The sequence below is a fragment of the Lemur catta genome, chromosome 2, assembly GCF_020740605.2.
Source record: "Lemur catta isolate mLemCat1 chromosome 2, mLemCat1.pri, whole genome shotgun sequence".
NCBI lineage: Eukaryota > Metazoa > Chordata > Mammalia > Primates > Lemuridae > Lemur > Lemur catta.
Window position 1 is genome coordinate 14,103,819 of NC_059129.1, and position 24,647 is coordinate 14,128,465.

Consider the following 24,647-nt stretch of genomic DNA (forward strand, 5'->3'; position numbering starts at 1 on the left):
GCAACATCTATCAAAATTTTAAATGCACATGCTCTTTAGCCTATAATTTTTATTTCTAAGAATTTATATGTGAAATAAATTTTGTAGCAGATTTATAAGGCTGTCCATTGCAATATTGTTTGAAATAACAAGACCGGAAATAATTTAATAAAAGGAAACACTGGATTGTTGCCTCAATAGAAAATTATAATGAAGTCATTTAAAAGAGTGAGGCAGTGCTGAATGTACTAATTTGTAAGGTTCTCTGTAATATATTATTAAGTAAAACAGCAAGGTGCAGATGGTAGCAGGTGTTGGCAAGAATGTAGAGCAACTGGAACGCTTAATGCTGGCAGAAAAGTGAATTGGTACAATACCTCTGGATAACAATTTGGTATTATCTAGTAAATTTAAAGATGTATATGTACCTTGTGACCTAGCAGGTTTACTTGTTAATAGATTCTAAAGGAATTCTTGCTCATTTTTCCCAGGAGACAGAAGTGTTCATAGTGCCATTTAACAGTCATGTTGAACAAGAAAAGCAAATTGTGGAAAAAATACATATAATAAGATTCTATTTTTATGAAGTTCAGAAACATGTTGTTTAGGGAAAAAACATAGTAAAACTGTAAGCAAGGAAATTAATAAGCACAAAATCAAGGAGAGTGATCACCTCAGGGGAGAGAGGGCACATGGGGGATTCAAAAAGTAGTATTTTTCTTAAACTGATGTGTGGGTGCATGGATATTCATTATGTTATGGACTTTTTAAACCTCAGGTAATTTTATAAATATTATTTATATTTATTATTTAATTAAAAATGTTGGAAAACAAGGTGTAGAACATTATATATATTAACATGATTGTGTGGGTCATTTTTTAAATAAAGGATACACACGCATGCTTGTGTATATGCGTGCATGCATACATTATCGCTCCCTGTAAAGATACACAAGAAACTGATAACAGTGTTGCTTCAAGGGAAGCGAACTGAGCAGCTGGAGGCTAGTTGTTGAAAGGATTTTTTTTTTCTTCCTGAGACAGTCTCTGTTGCCTAGGTTAGAGTGCTGTGGTGTCAGCGTAGGTCACAGCAACCTCAAACTCCTGGGCTTAAGCGATCCTCTTGCCTCAGCCTCCCGAGTAGCTGGGACTACCGGCATACATCACCATGCCCGGCTAATTTTTTCTATATACAGTTACCATATGATCAAGCATTTTTCACTCCTAGGTGTAAACACAGGAAAAATGAAAATGTGTCTACACAAATACCTGTATGCAAATGTTTATAGCAGCCTTATTCTTAATAGCAAACAGTGTATGTTTCCATTTATGTAAAATTCCACAAGAGCCAGGGGTGGGGAACCTGTGGCCTTCTGGATCCTTGAGTGCCTTTTGACTGAATCCAAATTTTACAGAACAGATCCTTTTCATGAAGGGATTTTTTCTGTGAAGTTTGGACTTGGTTCAGGGGCCGCCCTTGGTACAATTTTAGGAGCTTGAGGGAGGGGATTAACTGCAAAGGAGTCTGGGGAACTGTTTTGTGGTGATGCACATATTCTGTATTATGATTGAGATGGCTGCATACAGTTGTCAGAAATCATTGAATTATACATTTTAAAATGGCGAATTTTATTATATCTAAATTATACCTCAATAAAGCTAATTTAAACAGTTGTGAAGGGTTATCAGGAACCTTTTAAGAAACACTTAGTTTGTAAAATGGGCCAGTAGTGAAGTTTTTGCTCAAAATTACGTGAATAGTGTGCCTGTGGATAGAGTGCTTATCTCCAGATTCCTAGTCCCAGGAGGCTGCACAGTTCCCTTGGCATTAAATCACTTCTTGCTATGTACCATGCTTTTTAACTTTCTGTGGATGTGCCTCTTGGCTCTCTATATAATAAATTATTGGAATACAGGAATCATGTATATATTCTTCATACATCTCACACTGTATTGAACAGATTGTGTGCTCAGTGAATATTTGCTGAATGAATGAAAGCTTGGTATAGCCCATGGTGCCTGCCAGACTTGGACAGAAAAGTCAAGCATTTCTCATGGCATGGTGCCAGGCTTCGCAGATTCAACACAGACCTTCTCTAATGTATGATTCCCCCAGACTGCTATCTCTTTGCTTAGGAGATCACAGCTACCACAAATATAAGCTAATTAACAAGAGATTGATTTTATATATTTCTGCAAAAGCTTAGGTAGTATTTCCTGATATTTAAAGTTGAGGGAGATATCATCTTACATTTTTAATCTGAAGCCAGAGTTAACTACAATGAGAACACACAGTTCCTCTTAAAGATTAAATGGAAGAACAGCTGTCAGAATCAGAACTTTTGTCTTTCTCCAAAGCTCTCCACTCTTAAATCCATCCTCTTTGTAATTGAGGGACCATACTAATGGCACAGAATAAACACTTGTCTCAGTGTTAAACTCACTTTCCTCATATTTGTGAGGCTTTAAACTTTTACAGTTCTGATTCACTTAAAAATAATTCGATCTACATAATTTGAACACAAATTTATGATTTTTTTCACCTTAGTCCAAGAAAGTATGGAACTCAAAGGTACTATGAGAAAACAATAGATTTAAGAGGAAGGTGGAATCCTGCAGACTGTGTTCTTCCTTTCTTCCTTCTTTCCTTCCTTCCTTCCCTTCTCTTCCTTCCCTTCCTTCTTTCTTCCCTCCCTCCCTCCTTCTCTCCCTCCCTCTCTTTCTTTTCTTTCTCTTTCTCTTTCTTTTCTTTCTCTTTCTCTTTCTTTTCTTTCTTTCATTTTTTTAAAGAGGGTTTCACTCTTTTGTCCAGGCTGGCCTTGAACTTCTGAGCACAAGCAATTCCACATCCACCCTCCCAAGTAGCTAGGACTACAGGCATGCACCACTATGCTGGCTCAACATTTGTTTCCTTAAAGTAAAAGTACATCTATTGAAATAGCAATATATCAATAATATTAACATTCAACATTTATCAAGTTCTTACTCTGTGCCAGGCATTTGTTCTAAGTGCTTTATGTATATTCTCTCTCTTAATCCACACAGTTTTAGGAGGTCTTTCTGCATTTACAGAGGGAACTGAGGTACACAGAAGGTAATTAATTGGCCCAAAATCTCACTGCCAGTAATTGGTAGGCCTGGACTTCAGTCTTAATCCAGAACTTGAACTCTAACAGCTGATACAATGCCTCTCTGTTAAGGTAACAGATATATGACTGAAGAGTTTAGAATTTGATTTAGTATCAGAGAATTACTGTACTTATGTAAATTGTTAAGGGAGTACAGTCTATTAGAGAAATGATTTAAAGTTGTTTAGTATTGAGATATCAACTAGTTGAAAAGAACAGCTATTTTGACAGACCTGGAGATCATAAAATGGAATCTTTGCTATACCCTCAGGGAAGTTATTTATTGTGACTAACCCTACAGATTCCTTTCTGAGAAGATGGCGGTGCACATTTTCTGGACTATGCAAATAAGTAAGACAAATAGAAGTTTTCATTTTGATGTTTGAGAGTAGACTATAAATAGCTGAGTTTCCTTGGAAATAGGATAAGAGCCTAAAGTTGATGCAGGGAATCCTTTTGTTCTTGAAACAAAGAAATTGGGATTTTTCTTTAAGGAGATGAGCTGACAGTAGGGTATTTCCTTGAACATTTATGAGAGGAGCGGCTAATGTGGGAGGGGGTTACGTTTTATAGTGAACAGAACCCAGGGGAGTCACTCCTGTGAACTAGCAGGAGGAACCCAAAGGTGGCATCTCTTTCTTTGTATATTTTTTTGACCTCCTGTGAAAGTTCCTCTTAGACTCACTATCACTATGCTTACAAAGTTGTAATTAAGTCTGCTCTGATGCAAATCTGGAGGCTTCCTGGAAGTATTTTTAGGAATATTGTTCATTTTCTTCATTCAGTGAATGGTGTTCAGGGAAGTTAGCACCATGTGGTAGGAATAGTTTGGAAGTGAGTAATTGAAAACCTGGGTTTTCATCACAGCACTGCCAGTTGCTTTGTACCCCTGGATTTTCATTTAATCTTTCTGGGCCTCAGTATTCTCTGAACCCTAATTTGGGGAGATTAGGACAGATGATCTCTGAGATTCCTTCCAGCTCTAAATTTCCTCATTCTTTTTTTCTGAGATAGTCTCACTTTGTTGCCCTGAGTAGAGTGCCGTGGCATCAGCCTAGGTCACAGCAACCTCAAACTCCTGGGCTCAATGGATCCTCCTGCCTCAGCCTCCCCAGTAGCTGGGACTACAAGTACACACCACAATGCCCAGCTAATTTTTCTATTTTTAGTAAAGACAGGGTCTCGCTCTTGCTCAGGCTGGTCTCGAACTCCCTGAGCTCGAGCCAACCCTCCCATCTCAGCCTCCCAGAGTGCTAGGATTACAGGTGTGAGCCACTGCGCCTGGTCTAAATTTCCTAATTTTATGATAGCTCTTGGCCAGGAGGTTTGCATGATTGAGAACTGCTGTTATCTGCTACATTGCTTGTTTCTTGATCATTGTCCGTAGACAAACCTTTTCTATGAGGCTGTGAGGTCATTAATGTTCAGCCTTTTCATCAAAATATTTTGCAAATAATTGCACAGGACTTTTCTGCCCACAAAAATTATATGACCTACCAAATTTGTTTGACTTTTATTCTCTTCACCAGAATCACCTTAAGCCAGCTCAGTTTTACATACAAAACATGGAGATATTTCATTCAGGTGAAATAAATGGGTTTCTTTTGTCAAATCGATCAGAGAAGAAACAATAAGTATCCAATATGATATTATTGAATTCCTCCCTGGGGGTTTCTCATGATACCCTAATTGAAATGGAATAAAAAATGTAGACATTGTAATTTAAATTCCATTTTAGCTCTCTACCTGATCTACTTTGGTTTACTCTTCTTTGGCATACTCTTTATTTCTTTTAGATCCAAAGCATGTGCTTAAATCCATGCATGATTGAAAAATTTCACAGTGTGTAAATATAAATGCAATTAGCACATTTTACTTAAATTTAATGTGTAATATTCTATAAACATTTTAGAATTTTAAAATATAAAGCAACTGTGTGGGGTTCTTTTTTCTTTTTTAAGGACAGAATTGTATGGATTTATCTACATTTAGATAAGACAGAGTAAGAAGTACAAAGGTCTCACCCAACCCCCCACTTCACCTCCAATTCTTCTCAATCAGAGTAGGCCAATCTTAGCAGTATGATAGATATCCTTCCACGTATTTTCTACACAATATATGGACAGCTTAAACGTGGTAAGCTTTTCTTTAATGAGTTCTTCATGCATTATATGTTAAGAACTTCAGTGATTAGCACAGTCGTAATGAGGACAGATTCTGTTAGCATGTTGGACTTACCAGTAAAGCAGATTTTAAAATAGAGATTCACTGCTGGTTTGTATTTAATATCTTTCTGAGATTAGACTCAAGGCCAGTTTAGGGAGCAAGAGCTGACAGAATAAGCTGTAGTGAGAGGGCAGTGCTGGGTATGATTTAGTCAACTGTAAAATGAGGTATATGGCTTCTGTACTACAGTCCTGCTTACAAACAGCTGGTAATAGTTGTCTTTTAAATAGGGATAGAGGGAACAGCCAGTAGGATGTAAGGGAAAAGAAAATCAAATTTAAAGGTTAATGATGGTTTTTTTTTTTTTTTTGCTGGTTATATAATAAAACATTTTGTGATTTCATTGTGTTAGCAAAGCATTCTCAATTCCAAGGTTCCCAGCATTGCTATTCCTGTGACATCCTTCCCCAGAGCTTTTATTTCAACAAGTCTGAACTTGCCTTGTGTGTAGTCTTCAACCTGAATGATACATCAAAGCAAGTGAACAGGGAAATAATGTCCTGAGTACTTTTTATGACTAACAGCCTTAGCAACCATCAGTGTCACCCTTTTTTATTTTGGAATGTGAATTTCATGAGGAAACTATTGTGTTAAATTAATGTGTCTTCTGTCCTGTGTATATATATTTTTTAACCAAAACAGTATCTTATTTCCTATCCTGAAAACATGTAATTGTTATTCAGTACTTACAGTTCCAGTTACTTTCCAGGTATTATCTCATTATCTTATTTAATTCCCACACAAATCCAAATGGTAGGTTGTATTATCTTTCTGCTAAAGCAAGCTTAGATTAAATGACTCACGCAAGTTAGTGGCAAAACTGAGAGTAAAACTGTGACCTGTTGAGTTTAACTTTTGGAATGTCGAAGTAAGGACCTCCAAAAATCTGCTCCTCCATAAAAGCAGCAAGAACATTGGCAGATCAACTTTTTCAGAACTCTGGAAATTTACTAAAGCTTGCAGCAATCCAAAGAAGATGTATTCAAGAAAATTGCCTGAATTTTTGTAATAGAAAGATTTGTGACAGTTTAAATTGTGCTAAATCTATCTCCCTGTCCCTGGTAGCCTAGAAAGTCAGTAGCCTCACAACTGTGGTAGCTGTGAAAAACAGCAGCCTAACAACCAATTGAGAGGGCAGAAGATTTAGTAATCCTTAAAGCCCCACCCTCATAGAATTGTTACTATTTGAGCTGTCTGGAAGCTCACTGAAAATCTCCATTTTCAGGGCTTATCTTTATAATATTTAACCAGATTCATAGCTTGCTCTGTTCTAGCCCCAGGGTATTTTAAAAAACAATCGACAGCAATTGTTTAAAACAACAGGCTGATGAAAAAGCATTAAAGGAAAAACTGGAGAGTGGACTGTCCATAGGAGTCTTTGGAAAGCTTCAACATATTCCTTGGAATCTAGAAAACGACACACATGTTCAGGGCTGTCCACATGTCCAGGAAAAGAACCGTGAAGGCCCTAAACTCTCACGTCTAGCTGATATTGGGGCTCTCTGCAAGCAGGAAGTGAGGGCCAAGGCAGAGTTGTAAATTGCCATTTGAAGCATTGATAATGTACTTCAACACACACAGGAAGTGCCTTAGCAAAAGCTGAGCAACTTACTGGTTCAAGGCCTTTAATGAAATCTCATTTGAACCATCAGCTGACTACTAAAATGGTCTAATAGAGACTTCCAAGGCCACACACAACAAAGGATGCAAACTTTACAGAATTATTCCAGGAAGCTTAATAAACAGTAACAACAACAAATCCTGGGGGAAAGAGGAATCTGATTTCCGTAGTTGTCACATTATATTATTTAAAATTTCCAGTTCTCAACTAAAGTTTACAAGACATGCAGAGAAACAGGAAAGTATGGCTTGTACACAGGAAAATTAAAAGAAGTCAATAGAAAATGTCTCTGAGGTAGTCCAGACATTGGATTTACTAGACAGCTGAAATGAGCTATTATAAATATGCTACAAAAAATAAAGGAAGCCACATGTGAAGAATTAAAGGAAAACATGAAAACACAGTGTTTCACCACATAGAGAATATCTAATAAAGAGATAGAAATTATTTTTTAAAATAGAAATTCAGAAGTTGAAAAGTTCAATAGCTGAAATGAATTGGCCTAAGAAAGAATCAGCAAACTTGAAGACACATCAATTGAGATTATCCCAGTTTAGGAACAGAAGGAAAAAATAATACTGAGCAAAGTTTTTCTATGCTACTGAATTTATGTTGGTATTAATCTAAACTAGATTGCTGAGTTTCTTTTAATATAAAATTCACCATATTGAACTGTACACTTCAGGCTGGGCATGGTAACTCACACCTGTGATCCTAGCACTTTTGAAGGCCAAGGTGAGAGAATCTCTGGAGGCCAGGAGTTTAAGAATAGCCTGAGCAACATAGTGAGACCCTGTCTCTACAAAAAAAATGTAAAAATTAGCTGGGCATGATGGTGTACACCTATAGTCCTACCTACTTGGGAGGCTGAGGCAGGAGGATTGTTTGAGCCCAGGAGTTTAAGGTTGCAGTGAACTGTGATCATGCCACTGTACTCTAGCCCAGGCAGTAGAAGAGACCCTGTCTCCAAAAATAAAGAAGATAAACTGTACAATTTAGTAGCTTTTAGTATATTCACAGTATTGTGCAACTATAACCAATATCTAATTCCAGAATATTTGTACCACCCCAAGAAAGAGAAAGCACTAATCTACTTTCTGTCTCTTTGGATTTGCCTATTCTGGACATTTCATATAAATGGAATCATACAATATGTGGCCTTTTGTGTCTGGCTTCTTTCACTAGCAATGTGTTTTCAAGGTTTATCCATGTTGTAACATGTATTAGTACTTCATTTTTTTTAATTGCTGAAAAATAAACCATTGTATGGATCATCAGTTAATGAACATTTGGGTTGTTTCTACTTTTTGGCTATTATGAATGATGCTACTATAAACATTCATTTACAAATTTTTGTGTAAAGATATGTATTCTTTTTCAACCCTGACTGCACTGCAATTCACTTCCTACACTAATAACCTGAAGTTATACAGACCTCACAAGGACTCAGTCCTTCACAAAACTGCCCCCAATTCAGATGCTGCCACAAGTTCAGAGTGTCCCCAGTTAATCTGCACTTCTGACTGGCTGTAAATTCAAGGGCTCCCATGACTGACCCCCTCAGGTTCAGTATAGTGCTTTGATAGGAGCCATGGAAGCACCGAGTACAAGCACTCAACCCAGAACAGGGGTGTGAGGACTTGTCAAGGAAGGTGTCCCAGAAGTGACTTCTAAGCTGCAACTGAAATTTTGAGTCACAGGTAGTAGCCAGGAAAAGAGGATTGGAAAAGTATTTAGGCAGAGGTAAGAGCATATATGAAGGCCTAGTGTGTGTATGTGTGTGAGTATATGTATGTGTATATGATATATAGAGAGAAAGATACATAAGATTTAAGAATTAATTTAAGAATTTGAGCATCCAGTATGAAAAGTAATTAAAGTAAGGTTTGAGAAAAAGTAGAAGCAATATCATCTAGACTTTTATAGGCCATTTTAAAGAAGTTGGTCTTAGAGCAGAGAGTGTACAAGAACCAGATCCCAGAAAGATCCCTAAAGAACACCAAATGTTAACAAATGGCAGAAAACATCGTGTGTGTGAAAAAAGGTAGAGAAGACAAAACTAAAGAGGCAGGAGGAAAACTAGTAGAATATGGAGGGAGTCACCAAAATCAAAGGAAATGTATTTGAAGAAGCTATATCAAATGCTGCTAAAATGTTAAGACAAGGACTTAGCATCCATTAGATAGAGTTGGCGATATGGAGAGTGAGTTTGGCAAGAGCTGTTGGGGCAAAAGCCAGGCTGCAGTAGGTTAAAGAGTAAAGGAGATGCTGGGTAGTGGGAGCAGGACATCTTGATAGGGCTGGGGGCAAGGGAGATTAGGCAGAGCAAGGCAGAAACAGAAAGCTTGATGCCACTGGAGGATGACGAGCCATGCTGGGATAGTTTTGTTTTGTGATAGGGCAAACTTAAGCACATTCACACACTTTTGAGATCCATAAGAGGATAGGTACGAGATGAGAAAGAAAGTGGGACAAGATCCCGAAGAACGTGAGAGAAGATCAGTAGGATAAAGAATGAATGTGTGCAGATAACTTCACAAGTTTGATGCTGGACACTTCAGGAGATGCAATCTGATGGCCTCTTTTCTGAGAAGTAGTAGAGACTGGTACCTACTAAATGCAAGAGAGGTGGTAGATGGTTCTGATATTTAAGTAGAGTGCAGGAGACTTGGAATAGACACAGTAAAGAATGGGGAAGTGCTGGATTGGGGACCTAACTAGTTTCTAGACAGAGGTGATGGCTTGAGATTGAAATTTAGAAATTTACAGTGGCACCCATCTGCTATAATTTAAGATTTTCTCCATCAGCATTCAGCAGCCTGGAGGTAAATGCAGAAGGGAGAAATTTTTATTGAATCAGGGCTATGGTGTTTGCCAGGTATGGGTGCATGAAGGGATAAAAATTAAGTGGTAATATGATAGATCAAGGACTCTAGCCTGGATAGAGAAAGAAGTGAAGACGATAGGAAAGTGAGAGATGAGACGGTCTGTGGTGAGTGACTGGAAATGCCAGGGAGGTGTAAGAACAGCTAAGGGTAACAGGAGGGAATGCTGTTGCTATAGTGGATGCTAAGACTTAGCCTCAACCTATTCTGTTACTCAGGTTTTCAGATACTATCCACGTGTGGTTCATTAAGGTTCTTTGTTTTACCTGTTGACTCTTTTTGGTCAGTTCACCATTTATATTCACCTGTATTCTAAGGTAGGAACCAGAAATCGTGGCAGATAAAAATCATCACCACTAGCTGTGTTCCTGGAGGAAAAAATTAACTATGTAAAGTTTTTAAGTTACCTATAGGCTATCCTTTTCTGGGCTTGTGCACCTACTTTAAAGGATGAGCTTCTGGAGTATGACTTACCCAGGGAGGTGTGCATCACTGCCTGCATTGGGGCCCTTCCCCTTCCTATTCCCCTCCTCTCATCTTTCCTCCAGTTCTAAATTTCTTCAGCCAGCCTGTCACTATAACATGAAACTCTCTAATTTCAGTTCAACTGGAATACTGTCCCTTGCTTAAATACAAATGCTATTGGGAAGGGAGTATGTTAAGCCTTTATCAGTCACTAAGACATCTGTGGGAAAGTGTTTGTTTGGTCTCTGTAACTAATGAAGATAGCTTGCCAAGAACAGATTTCTATATCCCCATAGAGAAAATAGAGCTGGAGATCCACATTGATGGTAGGGATCAGCCAGGCAAGGTCACAATACCTAGAGCTGACAGGAGAGCCCCATGAGAGGAAGAGAACATCATGGATTGCAGGAAAACTTAAAGGGGACATAGGAGAAAACAATAGCAAATTTTACCTTCACCACTTTTGCTCAGGTCCAACCCTGCGTGGGAAAACCTCTCTGGCCAGGTGCATGAGCAATGCACATGGTTTGCTCTGACAGACTCTGGTGGGTCTGTGCTTCTCTGCTTTACAACCCGTGTGTTGCAGATTTTCTGTGACACTGCTTTCACATGTAGTGATGACATGCTTTACAACCATTCTCATTGTGGCAACAGACACGCTCAGACTGGCTGTGTTAAATCATTTCAGCAGTGTCTGGATCTACAGATGATGGATGTCAAAAACTTCTTTACTTAAGATACCCCCACTTAGTGGGTTAAAACTCATTCATTATGACTTTTACTTTTGTATATTTGATACACAGGTGAGACTCTGAGAGGCATGTGGGATGCTATAGTTTCTAGTTTGGTTTCCCTTTTCCTATTGTGTGTGTCTTTTATTTGGCTGGGTTGGTTACCTAGGAAACAACTGTGGGGTAAAGATGGATTGGCTGTTTGGGGAATGGAATTACCGGCATCTTCAAGAGGCAAAAAGACCTGTTGGATAAAACAAAAATCAGTGAATGGCTGAGTTTATGCATGATAAGTGTGCTGCAGGAAACTACACTGAGTAAGACAGCCCTACAGGAGAACCTATTTAATGCAGTGGTATCTTAAATTTAGCTTGTTTTTAATTCCTTTAAGCTCACCGGATTCTTATTAATTCCACTGCTACAGGCCATTTGGGGAGTTTCTAGTGAAGTAGAAGGTGCAATTCCCTCTCTGAAAAGTTCATGCTACCTTAAAATCAAGTACATGATTGTGTGAATCAGGCTAAATGTGTTAAGAAGAATTTGGAGGAAGTAAAAGGTCTTCACTATCAATGTGAGTGATGGATTTTAATCTACAGGCAGAAGATAATTCATTGAAGTAAAATATGAAATTTAAAGGCCTGGTGAAAGTTTGTGTACAAACAGTATCTGAATTTACAAGATTTAATAGCAGCAGCACAGTTACCCTTGCAGATTCTCCAGTTAGCTTATGGAAAATAAGTGACTATAATATAAATAAATTTTGTTGATTTTAGAGTCTTACACGAATGAATTTGAACAACGGTGTTGACCAATCACTGTTTCCACTAGCCCTTGTATAATATATTTAAGGAAAGTCTATTTCCACCAAATACATGACAGAGTATCAGTTTTGGAATCTCTAACTGCTACAACAATGCTGAGCACATGAGAGACACTCAATAAAAAATTGTGTATTGATTTACTTATATAAAGTATTCCTTCTGGTTGTCAGTTAGCATTAGCTTTCTTTTCTTCCAGAATAGAGCTGCTGAATATTTTGTCTTGATTTATTGTGATATGGAGTTTTATAAATACAGGAGCACTGGCCAGGCATGGTGGCTCAAACCTGTAATCCCAGCACTTTGGGAAGCCAAGGGAGGAGGATTGCTTGAGGCCAGGAGTTTGAGACCACCCTGGGCAACGTAAACCCTTGTCTCTAACATAGTAAAAAAATAAATACAGGAGCATAGCTCTTCTTTTAAAGCTGAACATCTGTCAGGTTATTTCCAGTTTGTTTGTAGGAAGTATAGCTATAATTTTCATTTTCTTGTTTGTATTTACTTGGTGTGGTATGCTAGACAGGAGAGGAGGAAAAAAAGCTTAACAATCTACAGGCACAGAAGGTTAAGTTAAATTTCATCCCTATTGCTAAGGGAGAATAAGAGGGGCAACATAATGATACTCAGAAATATTTCGAAGGAGAGATATTTTAGTTATGACTTACTGGATCTATAATGTTTAATATTTGCCAGCAAAAAATAATTCTTGAGTGTAAATCTGTGTCCACTAGGTACATACAGTTACTAATGAAACTTTCTTTATGTGTTAAGTTGTGTAGAAAGTTGCTGCTATAATAAGAATCCTTAATACTGCATTTTGTCTGAGGGTCTTTCATTGTCTATAGTTTATTCTTATAGCAGTTACAACTTTTATAAATGTGGAATAGTGACTGTAAGGGTAATTTGTTATAAGTCTTTTGCTGAATGATCAAAAGTAGTTTCCTGTTAGGAGTTCTTGGGCACTGCTTTGAATGCCTTCTTTATTTCCAAAATAACAATAAAATGTTTTGTCATAATAAGACACTCCCTCCACCACAAGTTTTCTTTTCAAGGACTTTTAATGTTTCAATTTAACAACAAGCAACTCCCTGGTGCCTCTTCACCGCTACTCTATCCCCTCTTCTGGTTTCCAGCAATTACCATGAAACTTTAAAGGTTAGCAATAATGTCAGAAAAATTTTACTGTTTTACTTCTCTTTGGCCTATGAAGTCTCTCAGCTCACGGGAGGCATAGTGTGTGGTATGAAGGTTTGGTCCTTTTCTGTCCCCTATCTGCCTTCATCCTGCCTCTGACAACCCCATAATTACAATGCTGTTTGCACTTATGCAGGTATCACCAGATGGACCTAATTATTAGATGATTTGGGAGAAAAAGTACAGCTTGTTTATTTATCTTCTTCCACTCTACTTAGAGTCATGGTCAGATAGAGTTAGCATTAGAGGGGAAAAAATTCCAACTCAAGTTTGAGAGCAGAACTGATTTCTCGTTTCACTTTCTTTCAACATGTTGCTTTATTTCTAAAGATATATCAATGGCAAAAGGCAAGCACGTTTGAGGAAAGCACCCTCCCTCCAACAGCAACATCCCCCAACCCACCCCTGTGCATCTAATCCAGACACACAGATCCAGCCCTGCTCTGTCTTCTCCCAAGGCAGCTTCCCAAAATGCCTCTAGGAATTTTAGCAATTGACTATCCTCATAGAAGGTGCTTGTTCATGGCAAGTGCTATGATTTTGAGGTCAATGTCTTTTTATTTTTAATTTGTGCTCACATTGAGAAAATAATGCAGACCAAAAAAAGACCTCCCAAAAAACTATTATATTTTCAGTGGCTTCTGAAGTTTCTGTTTCTGTATTTTTGGTAACTGCCTTCCCATTTGCAGTTTCCCTTGCAAGAGAAAACAAGCAGTTTTTATTCAGAAGTAACATTTTAATCATTCTTCTTAGTGGGGAAGAAGAGAAATAATTACTCTTTCACATATCTGATCTAAGTTTTTGTAAATTCCCCCCAAATTGATAGAGAGGTGTCCTTGGGTTTGACATGAGAACATGTTTATGGAAAAATAGTACTTGATGTTTTACAGAAATCACATTGATGTTATTTAAATGGGGGGATACTTTAAAATTGCCTTTGTAATTTGCCTTTGTGCTTTTCTGTTGAAGCATGCCAGTAATAGTTTGGCAGTGTACACTTGTACAATGCACAAAAATGGTGAATTCACCAAATGGAAGCGGGGGGAATCCTACTAGTTTTTTCTCCTCGGCCAAAAGAAAGTAAATATACAGTGAGTCTGGGATCTGGGATCTGGGAATAGAAAAAACTGAATTCTTTCCACCAGTGTGCAGGCTCACCAAGGGCAGGAAACTCATCTTGATCGCTGTTATTTCCCTGGAGCTTAGAACGATGCCTGATATAAGTACTCAGAAAAGTACTCGTTTAATGAATAACTGAATGAACTGCCTTTTATGGCTTTTGTGAGGTTGGGTTTTTGAGTTTTTTTTTTTTTTTTTAAGTTCACTTTGTGTATTAAGCCAAGTGTTACTACATTACGAACTACCTCAAAGAGGTAGGATTCAGGGGAATTGAATGCTTGAATGATCCACAAAGAAACAAATAGGATTTAAGGACTAAAGGGGTAGTGGTGGGGAATGTTCCCTGGTATCCCAAACCCACTAAAGTATTCCCACCTTCTGCATCTCCTCAGGAGCACTCACTGTGGGCCTTGTGCGACAATGTCAAACAATCCATGGACGAGACCGGACATGCATCCCTCCCCGGCTTCCCCCGGAGTGGGTCACCACACTGTTTTTTATCATCATGGGAATCATTTCATTGACTGTCACATGTGGTTTGCTGGTGGCTTCCCACTGGCGAAGAGAAGCTACAAAATATGCTCGATGGATAGCATTCACTGGAAGTAAGTAACCTATGCTTACTAAATTTGTCTAGAAGGCACACACACTGGTATTTTTATGAAGATAATCAAGAATCAGTAATAAGGACTCCATAATCATCAAAGAACACCACTGGCATATGGCTGTGAGATAGACTCTATACAGTCCCATCAGTTCTTCAAAACGCTTACAACAAGACCTGGACATCCACAACTTAATTGCTTTGTATGAAATGGTATTTTATTGAATTTTATTTTTGCTCAGATTGTGACATAAGTATTCCAGTTTTGTGACTCAGACCAACCACTAGTCTGAGTCTTTTCCTCTTCTTGAAGGTATTGGTATCTGCTATCAAAATAAAGATAAATCTAGAAAAAATACATAAAAAATATAAATTGAATGAAGGTGATATGCTGTTTAATATCACTGAGTTTGAGTTTCTGCTGTATGTTGTTGTATAACCATTGAAAAATCAGCACATTTGGTTATTTAATAATTATCAACATTTCTTACTCCATTAAGCTATGCCCAGGGGTGTGATAAATTTATATATTACACATTCTGTTGTACTTTGCAAAATTGGTTTAATTTCAGAACACATCACAAACTTACCTGAAGTTAAAAGAAACAAAATGCAAAAGAAAAGATACTTCTGTAATTCTGCTTTCTTGCTTCTTTCTCTCTAAAGCAGTTTTATACCCCAGGGGACATTTGACAATATCTGAAAACTTTTTTTCTTCTTTTCTTTTCTTTTTTTCTTTTCTTTTTTTTTCTTTCTTTTCTTTTCTCTCCCCCCCTCTCCCCCTCTCTCTCCCCCTCTCTCTCCCCCTCTCTCTCCCCCTCTCTCTCCCCTGCCTTCTTCCTTCCTTTCCTTCCCTTCCTTTCCTTGACAGGGTCTTACTCTGTCATCTTGGCTAGAGTGCAGTAGTGTGATCATAGCTCACTGTAACCGCAAACTCCTGGGTTCAAGTGAGCCTCCTGCCTTAGCCTCCCGAGTAGCTGGAACTGTAGATGCACACCACCACACCCAGCTAATTTTTCTATTTTTTTTTTTTTTTTTTGTAGAAACACGGTCTTAGTCTTGCTCAGGCTGGTCTCGAACTCCTGACCTCAAGCGATCCTCCCACCTCAGCCTCCCAAAGTGCTAGGATTACAGGTGTGAGCCACCAAACCTGGCCTGAAAACATTTTTGATAATCACAAATGATAGTCACAAATGTTGACAGGGGATGCTACTGGCATCTAATGTCTAGAGGCCAGGGCTGCTACTAAACATCCTAAAAATTCACAGTATAGCTCCTCATAATAAAGAATTATCTGGTCCAAAATGGCAATAGTACACTGTTGAGAAACCCTGTTGTAAAGAAACAGTATAACAATACATATGCAAAATACTATGAGATTTAACTTTTAAGTCAGTGCATTAAAATCATCTCAGGTTTACATAAGTTTTTTAAAATTAAGTATTATAACGCAGCTCACTTTCACTTGATATTTTCCTTTAGAACTAGTATGATTGGGGTAAAAGATAATCCTGTGTATCCCTATTAATGTTAAAAATTAAAACTCAGTTTATCCTTAAAGGCTATAGTATAGTGATATTCCTTCATGAGTCTCTGTTTCTCTCTGTCTCTCTATGAAACTTTAATGTGTATGTTTCCGACTCTGTTTATTTTTGTCACTATATCACCCTTAATTTTTAAATTTAGATCAAATTGCCTTTGACATAAAAAAAGCTCCTCCATCCTTGTTACACAGTATGAAACAAGTTGATGATCTTTCTGCTGTCAGACAGACCTCCTGAGACAGTTCTTTTCTGGAGAGTGGGGTCTAGAAGTAGTTGTAGAGACAGTGCTGTTAAATTTGAGTGTGTTGATGAGGATTTTAAAGAGAATCTGATTCTTAATCTTTTACTCACAGATACAATCACTTATCCAGAAAGAATTCACTCTTCAAGGAGTAAAATAATATCAAAGAAGGATTTAGTTTCTGGATTTAGTTGAAATTTGAGGATGCATATCCTCTGAATACCGAGAATCTAAAATATAATTTAGCTAAGTAGAATGAGTCAAAGAAAGCACTAAGATGCTCACATGAACTATTCGTTCTTACGACCCAATAAAGGGAAAGAAGTAGGATTATATTTCATTGCTCTTCAACAAAGAATATTTTTACAATTGCCCCCAAATGCAAAAATAAATTTCGTTTATTTTTTAGTTAAATAATTTAACTTTTTGAAATAATATGTGCATATGATACATAAGTCAACGCCTACAAAAAGATAACCAAGTGAAAAGCCTCATGTGTGGCCTTGTCACCCAGCTATCCAATAACCCCTTTCCTAGAGGCAACCATTGTTACGAGTTTCTGGAATTTCCTTCTAGAGGTGTTCTAAACGTAGAAACATAGTGTATATGTGTGTGTGTGCGTGTGTGTTCTATAAATATTTATGTAATTTTTTTTTCTATTCTATATGGTTTTTTAACTTAATATATCTTGGAGCTAATTTCATTTAAGCAAGCATAGTGCTACCTTACTCTTCTTAGCTTTTTTAGTATACTGTTTTTGTTACCAGAGCTAGTCTGGGTTGGGCGGCAGTTCTTAGAGGGATTGGGCTCCCCCTAGTGTTTCTAGTCAGGCTATTCAGCTCTTGAAAATGTATTAATACTTTATCTCTATTGTATATATTCCTAGTCCAGTTAAGTTACGGTTTTCATAATAATGTGAAGGTAATATTTTCTGATGGCTGTGCACAGTGGGGAAATATGTCTCAGAGTAGAGTCCCCCATGATGGGACTTGCCTATGAGGGCAGGAGAAACAAAAATGAGTCTCCTTCAAGCCTGACCCTCATTCCTTCCTTTGCCACCCTAATCTACAACTTCATCTGTCAGCACACCTGGCATCTCACTCTCACCACCAAGAAGTCTGTGCCATGGAAGATACAAAGTTACAGCTTTACAAGCTCATTTAGGTCTTCAAAGGTTGATAGATACTATCTGCATTAACAATATTTTAAGATCTAAAGTAACTTCATAGATATCTTAAAAGAAAAAGTCATCTACCTGCGTTAAATCTGCTCCCCAGGAAGTATAGAGAACCTAATTCCTTGAATTTAAAACCAAGGTTAGACTGAACAGGACTTCATTGTACCCTTAAAATATGATTAGGCTTTTTCTAACCAATTTGGAAAATATTTCACTCTTGAAAATATTATACTTTATAGTCAATAAAAACTTACTCCATTATAAAGGATAGATTTTTATTTTACAGTAGAAAATAGGAAACAGTGGGAATAAAGTTGGCACATCAGTTAACAAAGTGGCAAATTTAATATCTGCACATCTTTAAAGCACTTTTTTCTAAGTTGTTTCTTGAGATTACATTAGGCAACTTTAAGAAAAAATTCTGTTTTTAAAACAATAATTTTGTCCTTTTTTTTCTTAGATTATATATAGCTAGATAGGGGTTTTATTTTACCAAACCATATTAAGCCATAAGAACCATTAGAAATTGGTGACAGATAACACTGATTGGCAGCACTAATAAAAAGTTATTTGTTGCTGACTGTACAACAAAAAGGCCAAAGAACTCTAAAAGTTTATGCTTGTATTTTTCATTTCTTCTATAGTAGTTATCCAAAGAAATCCGTGTTTACTTATATAATGTTTATTTGGTGTGTTCATTTGCCCAAACTGAAACAGACTCTATGTATAATATAAAATAATCTACCTAAATTGTGCAAAACAAGAGTGCTGGTGTGTTTCTTAAGCTGGTGTATTGCTTAAGCAAATTTTATTTTTTAATATATTGGCTGGAGACATTCCTTCTAGGAAAGAATTCCTAATTGGCTTTTTAAGGACTCTCATATTAAATTTTGTTGATTGATTAACACACAAAAAAATGTAGAGACAAGTGTCAATTGATATATTTATCCAGGGCTCTGTCAGTATTCCTGGGGATAGGTTTAACTAGGAAGAGGTTTCTCATTCAGTTAATAATAGAAAGCTTCAATTCTTCATATATAGTGACTAGTAATCTGTCTTCACATTATGCTGCAGAGATGTTTCTGCCTCGAAAGAAATTTGAAGGATTATGAACATTTGAACAATACGCTTTCAAAAGCAAAAAAAAATTTAAAAAAAAGCCTATCTGTAGGTAATTTTCATTCACTAAAAAGAGCATTTCTTTGGTAGCATGGGGAGCACACTGTTTGCCAAAACATTGGTCTGTGGAATTACTTCTAACCAGACACTGGGTTTTCTGTTATCTTTCTAGAAACATTTTAGCAAATAACATATTTCATTGTGTTTATATATAAAACTCAAAGAAGGTTTCCCACCCTTCCCCACTTTAACCTCTGTGTATATTCAGAAACTTGACCAATTTTTTAGAATATTGTCCATGCTAAGAGCCACTCTGACAATTTACTGTTCATCCTAGGATCTGAGGTTCTTTCAACTGGCTGATTTCAAATCAGAGTAAGATAAATGGTACTCATTTGTCTGTACCTTTTCTCTAATTCCTTCTAACTAATACTGAGAGGAACAGAGAAGTAGCAGAAGAACTCTGGTGATAATAGTATGCAACATTTATTCAGCACTTACTATTAACTGTCACGGTGTCAGGAACTTACCTTATTTTATTTATCCTTGCAGTATTTCCCCCGTTTTCAGAAGGGAACCAGAGGCCTAAGATTACACAGCTAGTATGTAGTAGAGCCAGAAGTTAGCCCCTGTCTGACTCTGGCTAGTGTCCTTGGTTACTATTCTAAATGGTTAGGAATAGCATATATGAGTACTTAGTAGGTTTGAAGAAGGCCTTTCTTAATCCTGATATTCGAAATTGTCCTAAACCTTATATGAAAGGCTAATCTGACTATTACTGTATTTAATTATTAGACTTCAGGGATATTATGAGACCTGTAATATATGCAAATCTTTTGACAAGTGATCCATGTTTTAACAGGTTTGACCATGTTATCAATCCACACCCCTTCTTATAAACTTTCCTTTGTGCCAAATTTTCATTGTTTTTTAATCATCAAACCATGTTACTAATGTTGTGTTTTGGTTTGTTTTACAGTGATCCTTTTCTGTATGGCTGCCCTAATATTTCCAATAGGATTTTACATCAATGAAGTCGGAGGTCAACCTTATAAATTACCCAACAACACAGTAGTTGGGTCATCTTATGTACTTTTTGTCTTATCCATTTTCTTTACAATAGTAGGACTTCTATTTGCTGGCAAAGTTTGTTTACCAGGCTGATGAATGTTTAAATTGCTTGACTCTCTTATTATTTTTTATTTTATTTTATTTTTTTAGTTTTGGAGGGTGGGGAGGACAAAGACAAGGCATCTGAGCAGTCCTCTCATAGGAAGATGCTTAGATGAAACTGATGCTGAAAAGGAAAAAAAAATGCTTTGATTTGTTCTCACTATGCACTTTGGATTTAAAAAAAAAAAAAAAAAAAGGAGAGCCTTTTCCGTAACCAAATACAGACAATATTGACTAAATCTCCTGAGCATATTCAGGCAGTCAGGTCTGCACTGTGATAGCAACCTAGTGAAGGAGAATGCTTTATACTGAAAAGCATGTGGCCCTTTGTGACTCTGTTGTTCCATTTTTAACGTCTCTCTAATGATTCATTTGAGGGAAAAAAAAGTCTAAGTGTTTGTGAATCATGGTGGACCAGAGGGATGCAAGAGAAGTTAATGTGGGGCTGGCCTCACCTCCTAAGAAATTAGTGTTCACAACTTCCTTGTAATGGTGTGAGCTTTCGGCACCAGAATGGATTGCCGTTGTATCACTACACCAAGAAGCCAATAGATCAAAACTTGTTTGCTAAAACGTATGTAAAAATTCTGAAATTCCTTATTCTCTGTGTACAAAAAAAAAGAAACACTAAGAGACATGTTTGGGGCGGGTGGGTGGGGGAAATCTTCCTTATATTTATATAAATATATATATAATATATATATTTTGCTGATGCAGTATACAGTGTGTATATATGTGTGTATGTGTATGTGTGTGTAAATTTATATACACACACATGCAAACAGTTCCTGGAAGAGAATTCTGAATGCTTTGCTAGCAAAACACTGTGGTGTGCAAACCTAGAATTCAATAGAAAAAAAGCCATTTATCTGAAGGCTGCATAGTGGAGAGAGTCTTCAGTTTACCTCATTCTTTGTAGCAGCCCTTGATTTTAACAGGTTTTTGTAATAGGTACAAATAATCCCATACCTTTCTAGGTGCAATTTTAAGTTAAGCTAAAAATTCTTTGTAGGATTAATTTATTTGTATATGATAGTAGAAGGTAAGATCATGTCAAACCTTATAATTTGGGGAATCTGACACTATTTAAATTATTGGCAACTATTGTCTATTGTACAAAGATTCTTTTCTACTGGCTTGGTCTGTTACATTAATAATGCATTTTATATGTTCAAGCACACAACTTTGCATAAATACAAAGTTCACTAGTACATATCTGGCTATTTTGGCTATATACAACACTAATTTCACTCTGCCGTAAAAATTCATGTTTTTCATCTGTAAGCATTATTGATACATCTTTACCAAAAACCTGAGCAATACAATATTTTCTTTACATGCTATATGCCTTTGTTTGCTAAAAGCTAACATTTTTGCAGTTACTTTAAAGGGCTGTACTAAACCCACAGCTTTAAGTTGTTTCCTAAAATAAGCATTGCAGCTAACCCTTGAACTCATAAATAGTTTTAAAATACCGTATTTCTCTTCTCCACATTTCCATGCCTTCGTATCAATGCTTAGTTGTTTTTCTTGGTGAACACTATAGATGATCTCCTGTTTGAAATGTAGGACAGGAGGGTGTCTCATGGCAGTGGAGCGGAGTTTTTCCTCTTTATAGTGAAATGGTGACCCAAATGTCCCTGTCAGTAGAGGTAGAGTCCTGCGTAGCCCATGCTTCACACAAGCAGAAATGAATGCACTGTTTTTTAAAAAGCTAGATTGTAAATTATAAAATGATTACTTCAGAGATGGGGCTACCTCCACAGATATTCAAAGTATAAAATGGAGGAGCTTGATGTGTTTCACACTGGCTTGTTTGACATTTTTATATCTTACTGTTAATTCAGCAGTATTTTCTTGTGAAAGAATACCCCAGTGTTTCAGCTCACTCGGGAGTCGGGAAGAGATGGATCACCACTGTGGTGCATTCCTTGAGTGTTCTGTGGGAATGTTATACTTTTCCTTCCCAGGGTAAAAGAAACCATTGGGAAATCCTGAGGGAGACTATTTTTCCCCAAGTATTATGATGTCTAGTCAATTCTAAGAATACCACTGGACATGTTCTATGGACATTTGGGATTGCAGTTCCCATTGTGATTTGATTGGTCCTCAATCAGATGGATCACTTTTAAAGGAAAGCTTTTTTTTGTCACCATTATACCACTGAGATAAAGTGTTAGCAAAGTATGGTTCAAATTAATTTATAATATGACCAAGAGCTTTTCTCTTCCAAAAGATGTATTGTAAATAGTTTCTCAAAATATTTTTAACTGGATCATGAGCATGGGGAGAGAAAGTTTCTCAGCTGCTAAGAATTTCCCCACTGTTTACTTCTTTCACTTACAGTGGTATTGCATTTAAGATTACAAAATGTAAGGTTTTATTTGTATCTATTACCCAAACCATTAAATTGTCTTTAATTTCATTATTATCTTGGAGGCCAGTGCATGAAAGGGCTGATAGGGGAAAACTTCCTCTAGCCAGTCAGCACTCTAACCCAGGATTAAAACCATCCCATCAAGTAGTATGTGAAGTCAAGTCTTTGTACACTTTCAGACCAAACATTGAAATGGACTCATTCATATAAATTTCTATAAATCCTGTAAGTGAAAAGATAGACAACTGTCAGCAGTTGCTTTTAAAAAGGTCACTATGATGAGTACTATATAGTACAGTATTAATTTATAGCAGGAAATCATATCTTATAAACTGTATATAAAAACACTGTTTTATGGTGCAATCATTTGTCAAACTTTTGTCTGTTACATTGTTTTTAGAGTGTGTGCATTCTTCTCATACCTAAGAATATCACTGTAAAATCTGCTGAATACTATTTTTAGGTTTTATTTGCACAAGACTGAATTAGTTTGAAATTTTTGGAAGCTCCTATTGAATATGCCTAAACATCTGTAAACATGAAAAAATTTCAATTCATTAAAAGCAAACATTTCAGTATGATTCTTTCCAAAGGTAATCCATGTTCTATGTTGTTAATGTGTGTATGTAATTTTTCTGACTCTTCCACCTCTTATAAACCTATTTTCTGTTTCATTTGTTTTATTTTTGAAGGATGGCTCTTTTTTTCTTTTTAAGGTTCTAGATGACCAAAACACTTTATTGGTTTTTACCCTTTTGCCTAAAGCTTTGATATCCCCATTTGATGTTCTGTGAATTCACTGTTTAATCTATTAAATGAAATAATAAATAGTCCTGGTGACAATCTGTTGATTTAGAGGAAAGGCCCCAAAAAAGTATTGGAAACTAACTTTGGATATACCGTTAGCTATTATTTTGCATCGTGGGCTTCATGGGAAGAACATGTTGCATTTATTTTGTCTTTATTAAAAGACTACTAGCCACAAGTTACTCTGATTATGGTTACTGTTTTATCAACCCACTTGATCTGCTTTAAAAAATTAAATTTACGTTCACAATTCAAAATAGTAAGCTGTCTTTTAGAAAATTTTTGAAGGGTAAAAATATATGAAGGGAAAAAGTGGCCTGTGTAGGTAAGAGTCCCTACATAGGACTTTTAGTTGTATCACCTCCAGAGATTTTGAAGTTTGTGATCAAGGTCTGTATATTACCCCAAACTTTATTAAGAATTGTTTTCTAATTGGTTATAACATTTTTCAATTAATAGTTTCAAAACAAATTGTTAATACAACTGTATAAAATGAACATAATTTTCTTCACTTGTATTTTTGTTATTGAGCAAGTTTATCAAAATAAATTGTCTACTAAAGAAACTAAAAAAGGCTTCTATTACTTTGAAATAAGCTTCATTTTAAAAAGTGATTTCTTATAGAGGTTTCACATTTTCACACAGGGACACTTTCATGCCCCTTGGATTGGTTTTATTGTTAGCATGTGGGGGAGGGGGGAACCCTCCCCTGTCTTCTTCCATTCCCACTCCTAGCCCATCCCTAGGGAAGAGATGCCATTAATATTCCAGGACATGGGTTAGGCCATGTTTACCGATAAGCAGTCACTCAGCAATAAAAGACCACATACGTGTGGCTCTCGTCTGCGTCATGTCTCCATGAGAAACATGGAAGAGAGAAACTAAGCCAAAGCCCCCAAGGCCAGCCATCTTTCTCTTCTTTCTACCTTGCACGTAAACCTAAGTCTATTTTTGCTTCAATCTTCGGTTTCTACTTTACTGCAGGCCAAAAGGTCTAAGCTTTTAAGATCTTAAAATGTGAGCAATACAGCAGCCCTTGGCCCTCAGACTCATCCATGTGCCTGTTTACTATAGCTCTCTCTGAGGGTGTCAGTGTTAGTCCTGCTTAATAATTACTAATAGTAAAATGGTCACCCTTTGGTGCTGTTTCTTCTTTATATGGCCTTTTCAGGAGCCTCATGGGGAATTGTAGGGGGATTAAGACATGGTATGATTTGGGTGTTCTTGGGTTCTGGGACTTAAGAGCTCTTAATAGGGTGACTAAGCATCCTGGTTTGCCTGAGGGTTTTTCCCATGTCATGGGACTTCCAGTGCTATAACTGGGAAAGTTCCGGCACACTAGGAGGAGTTGGTCACCCATCTTTACACCATCTAAATCTTATCCTGATTTATAACACAGGTTAGAAGTATTTGAAGGGTTCTTTTCTATAAACATCAGT

At 36.9% G+C, this 24,647-nt stretch overlaps 2 protein-coding genes across 2 annotated transcripts in view; both read left to right on the forward strand.

The window, feature by feature from the left end:
- Positions 1-20,634, forward strand: part of MOSMO (modulator of smoothened) — a 53,392-nt gene extending 32,758 nt beyond the window's left edge. Inside the window, exons 2-3 of the mRNA XM_045542762.1 lie at positions 14,559-14,771; positions 19,831-20,634. Of these exons, the coding sequence (XP_045398718.1) occupies positions 14,559-14,771; positions 19,831-20,015 (398 nt within the window). The 3' untranslated portion in view covers positions 20,016-20,634. The remainder of the gene's footprint in view (positions 1-14,558; positions 14,772-19,830) is intronic.
- The window catches only part of VWA3A (von Willebrand factor A domain containing 3A), a 67,316-nt gene continuing 57,359 nt past the window's right edge, over positions 14,691-24,647 (forward strand). Inside the window, exon 1 of the mRNA XM_045542760.1 lies at positions 14,691-14,771. The gene's annotated coding sequence lies outside the window, so the exon portion shown is untranslated. The remainder of the gene's footprint in view (positions 14,772-24,647) is intronic.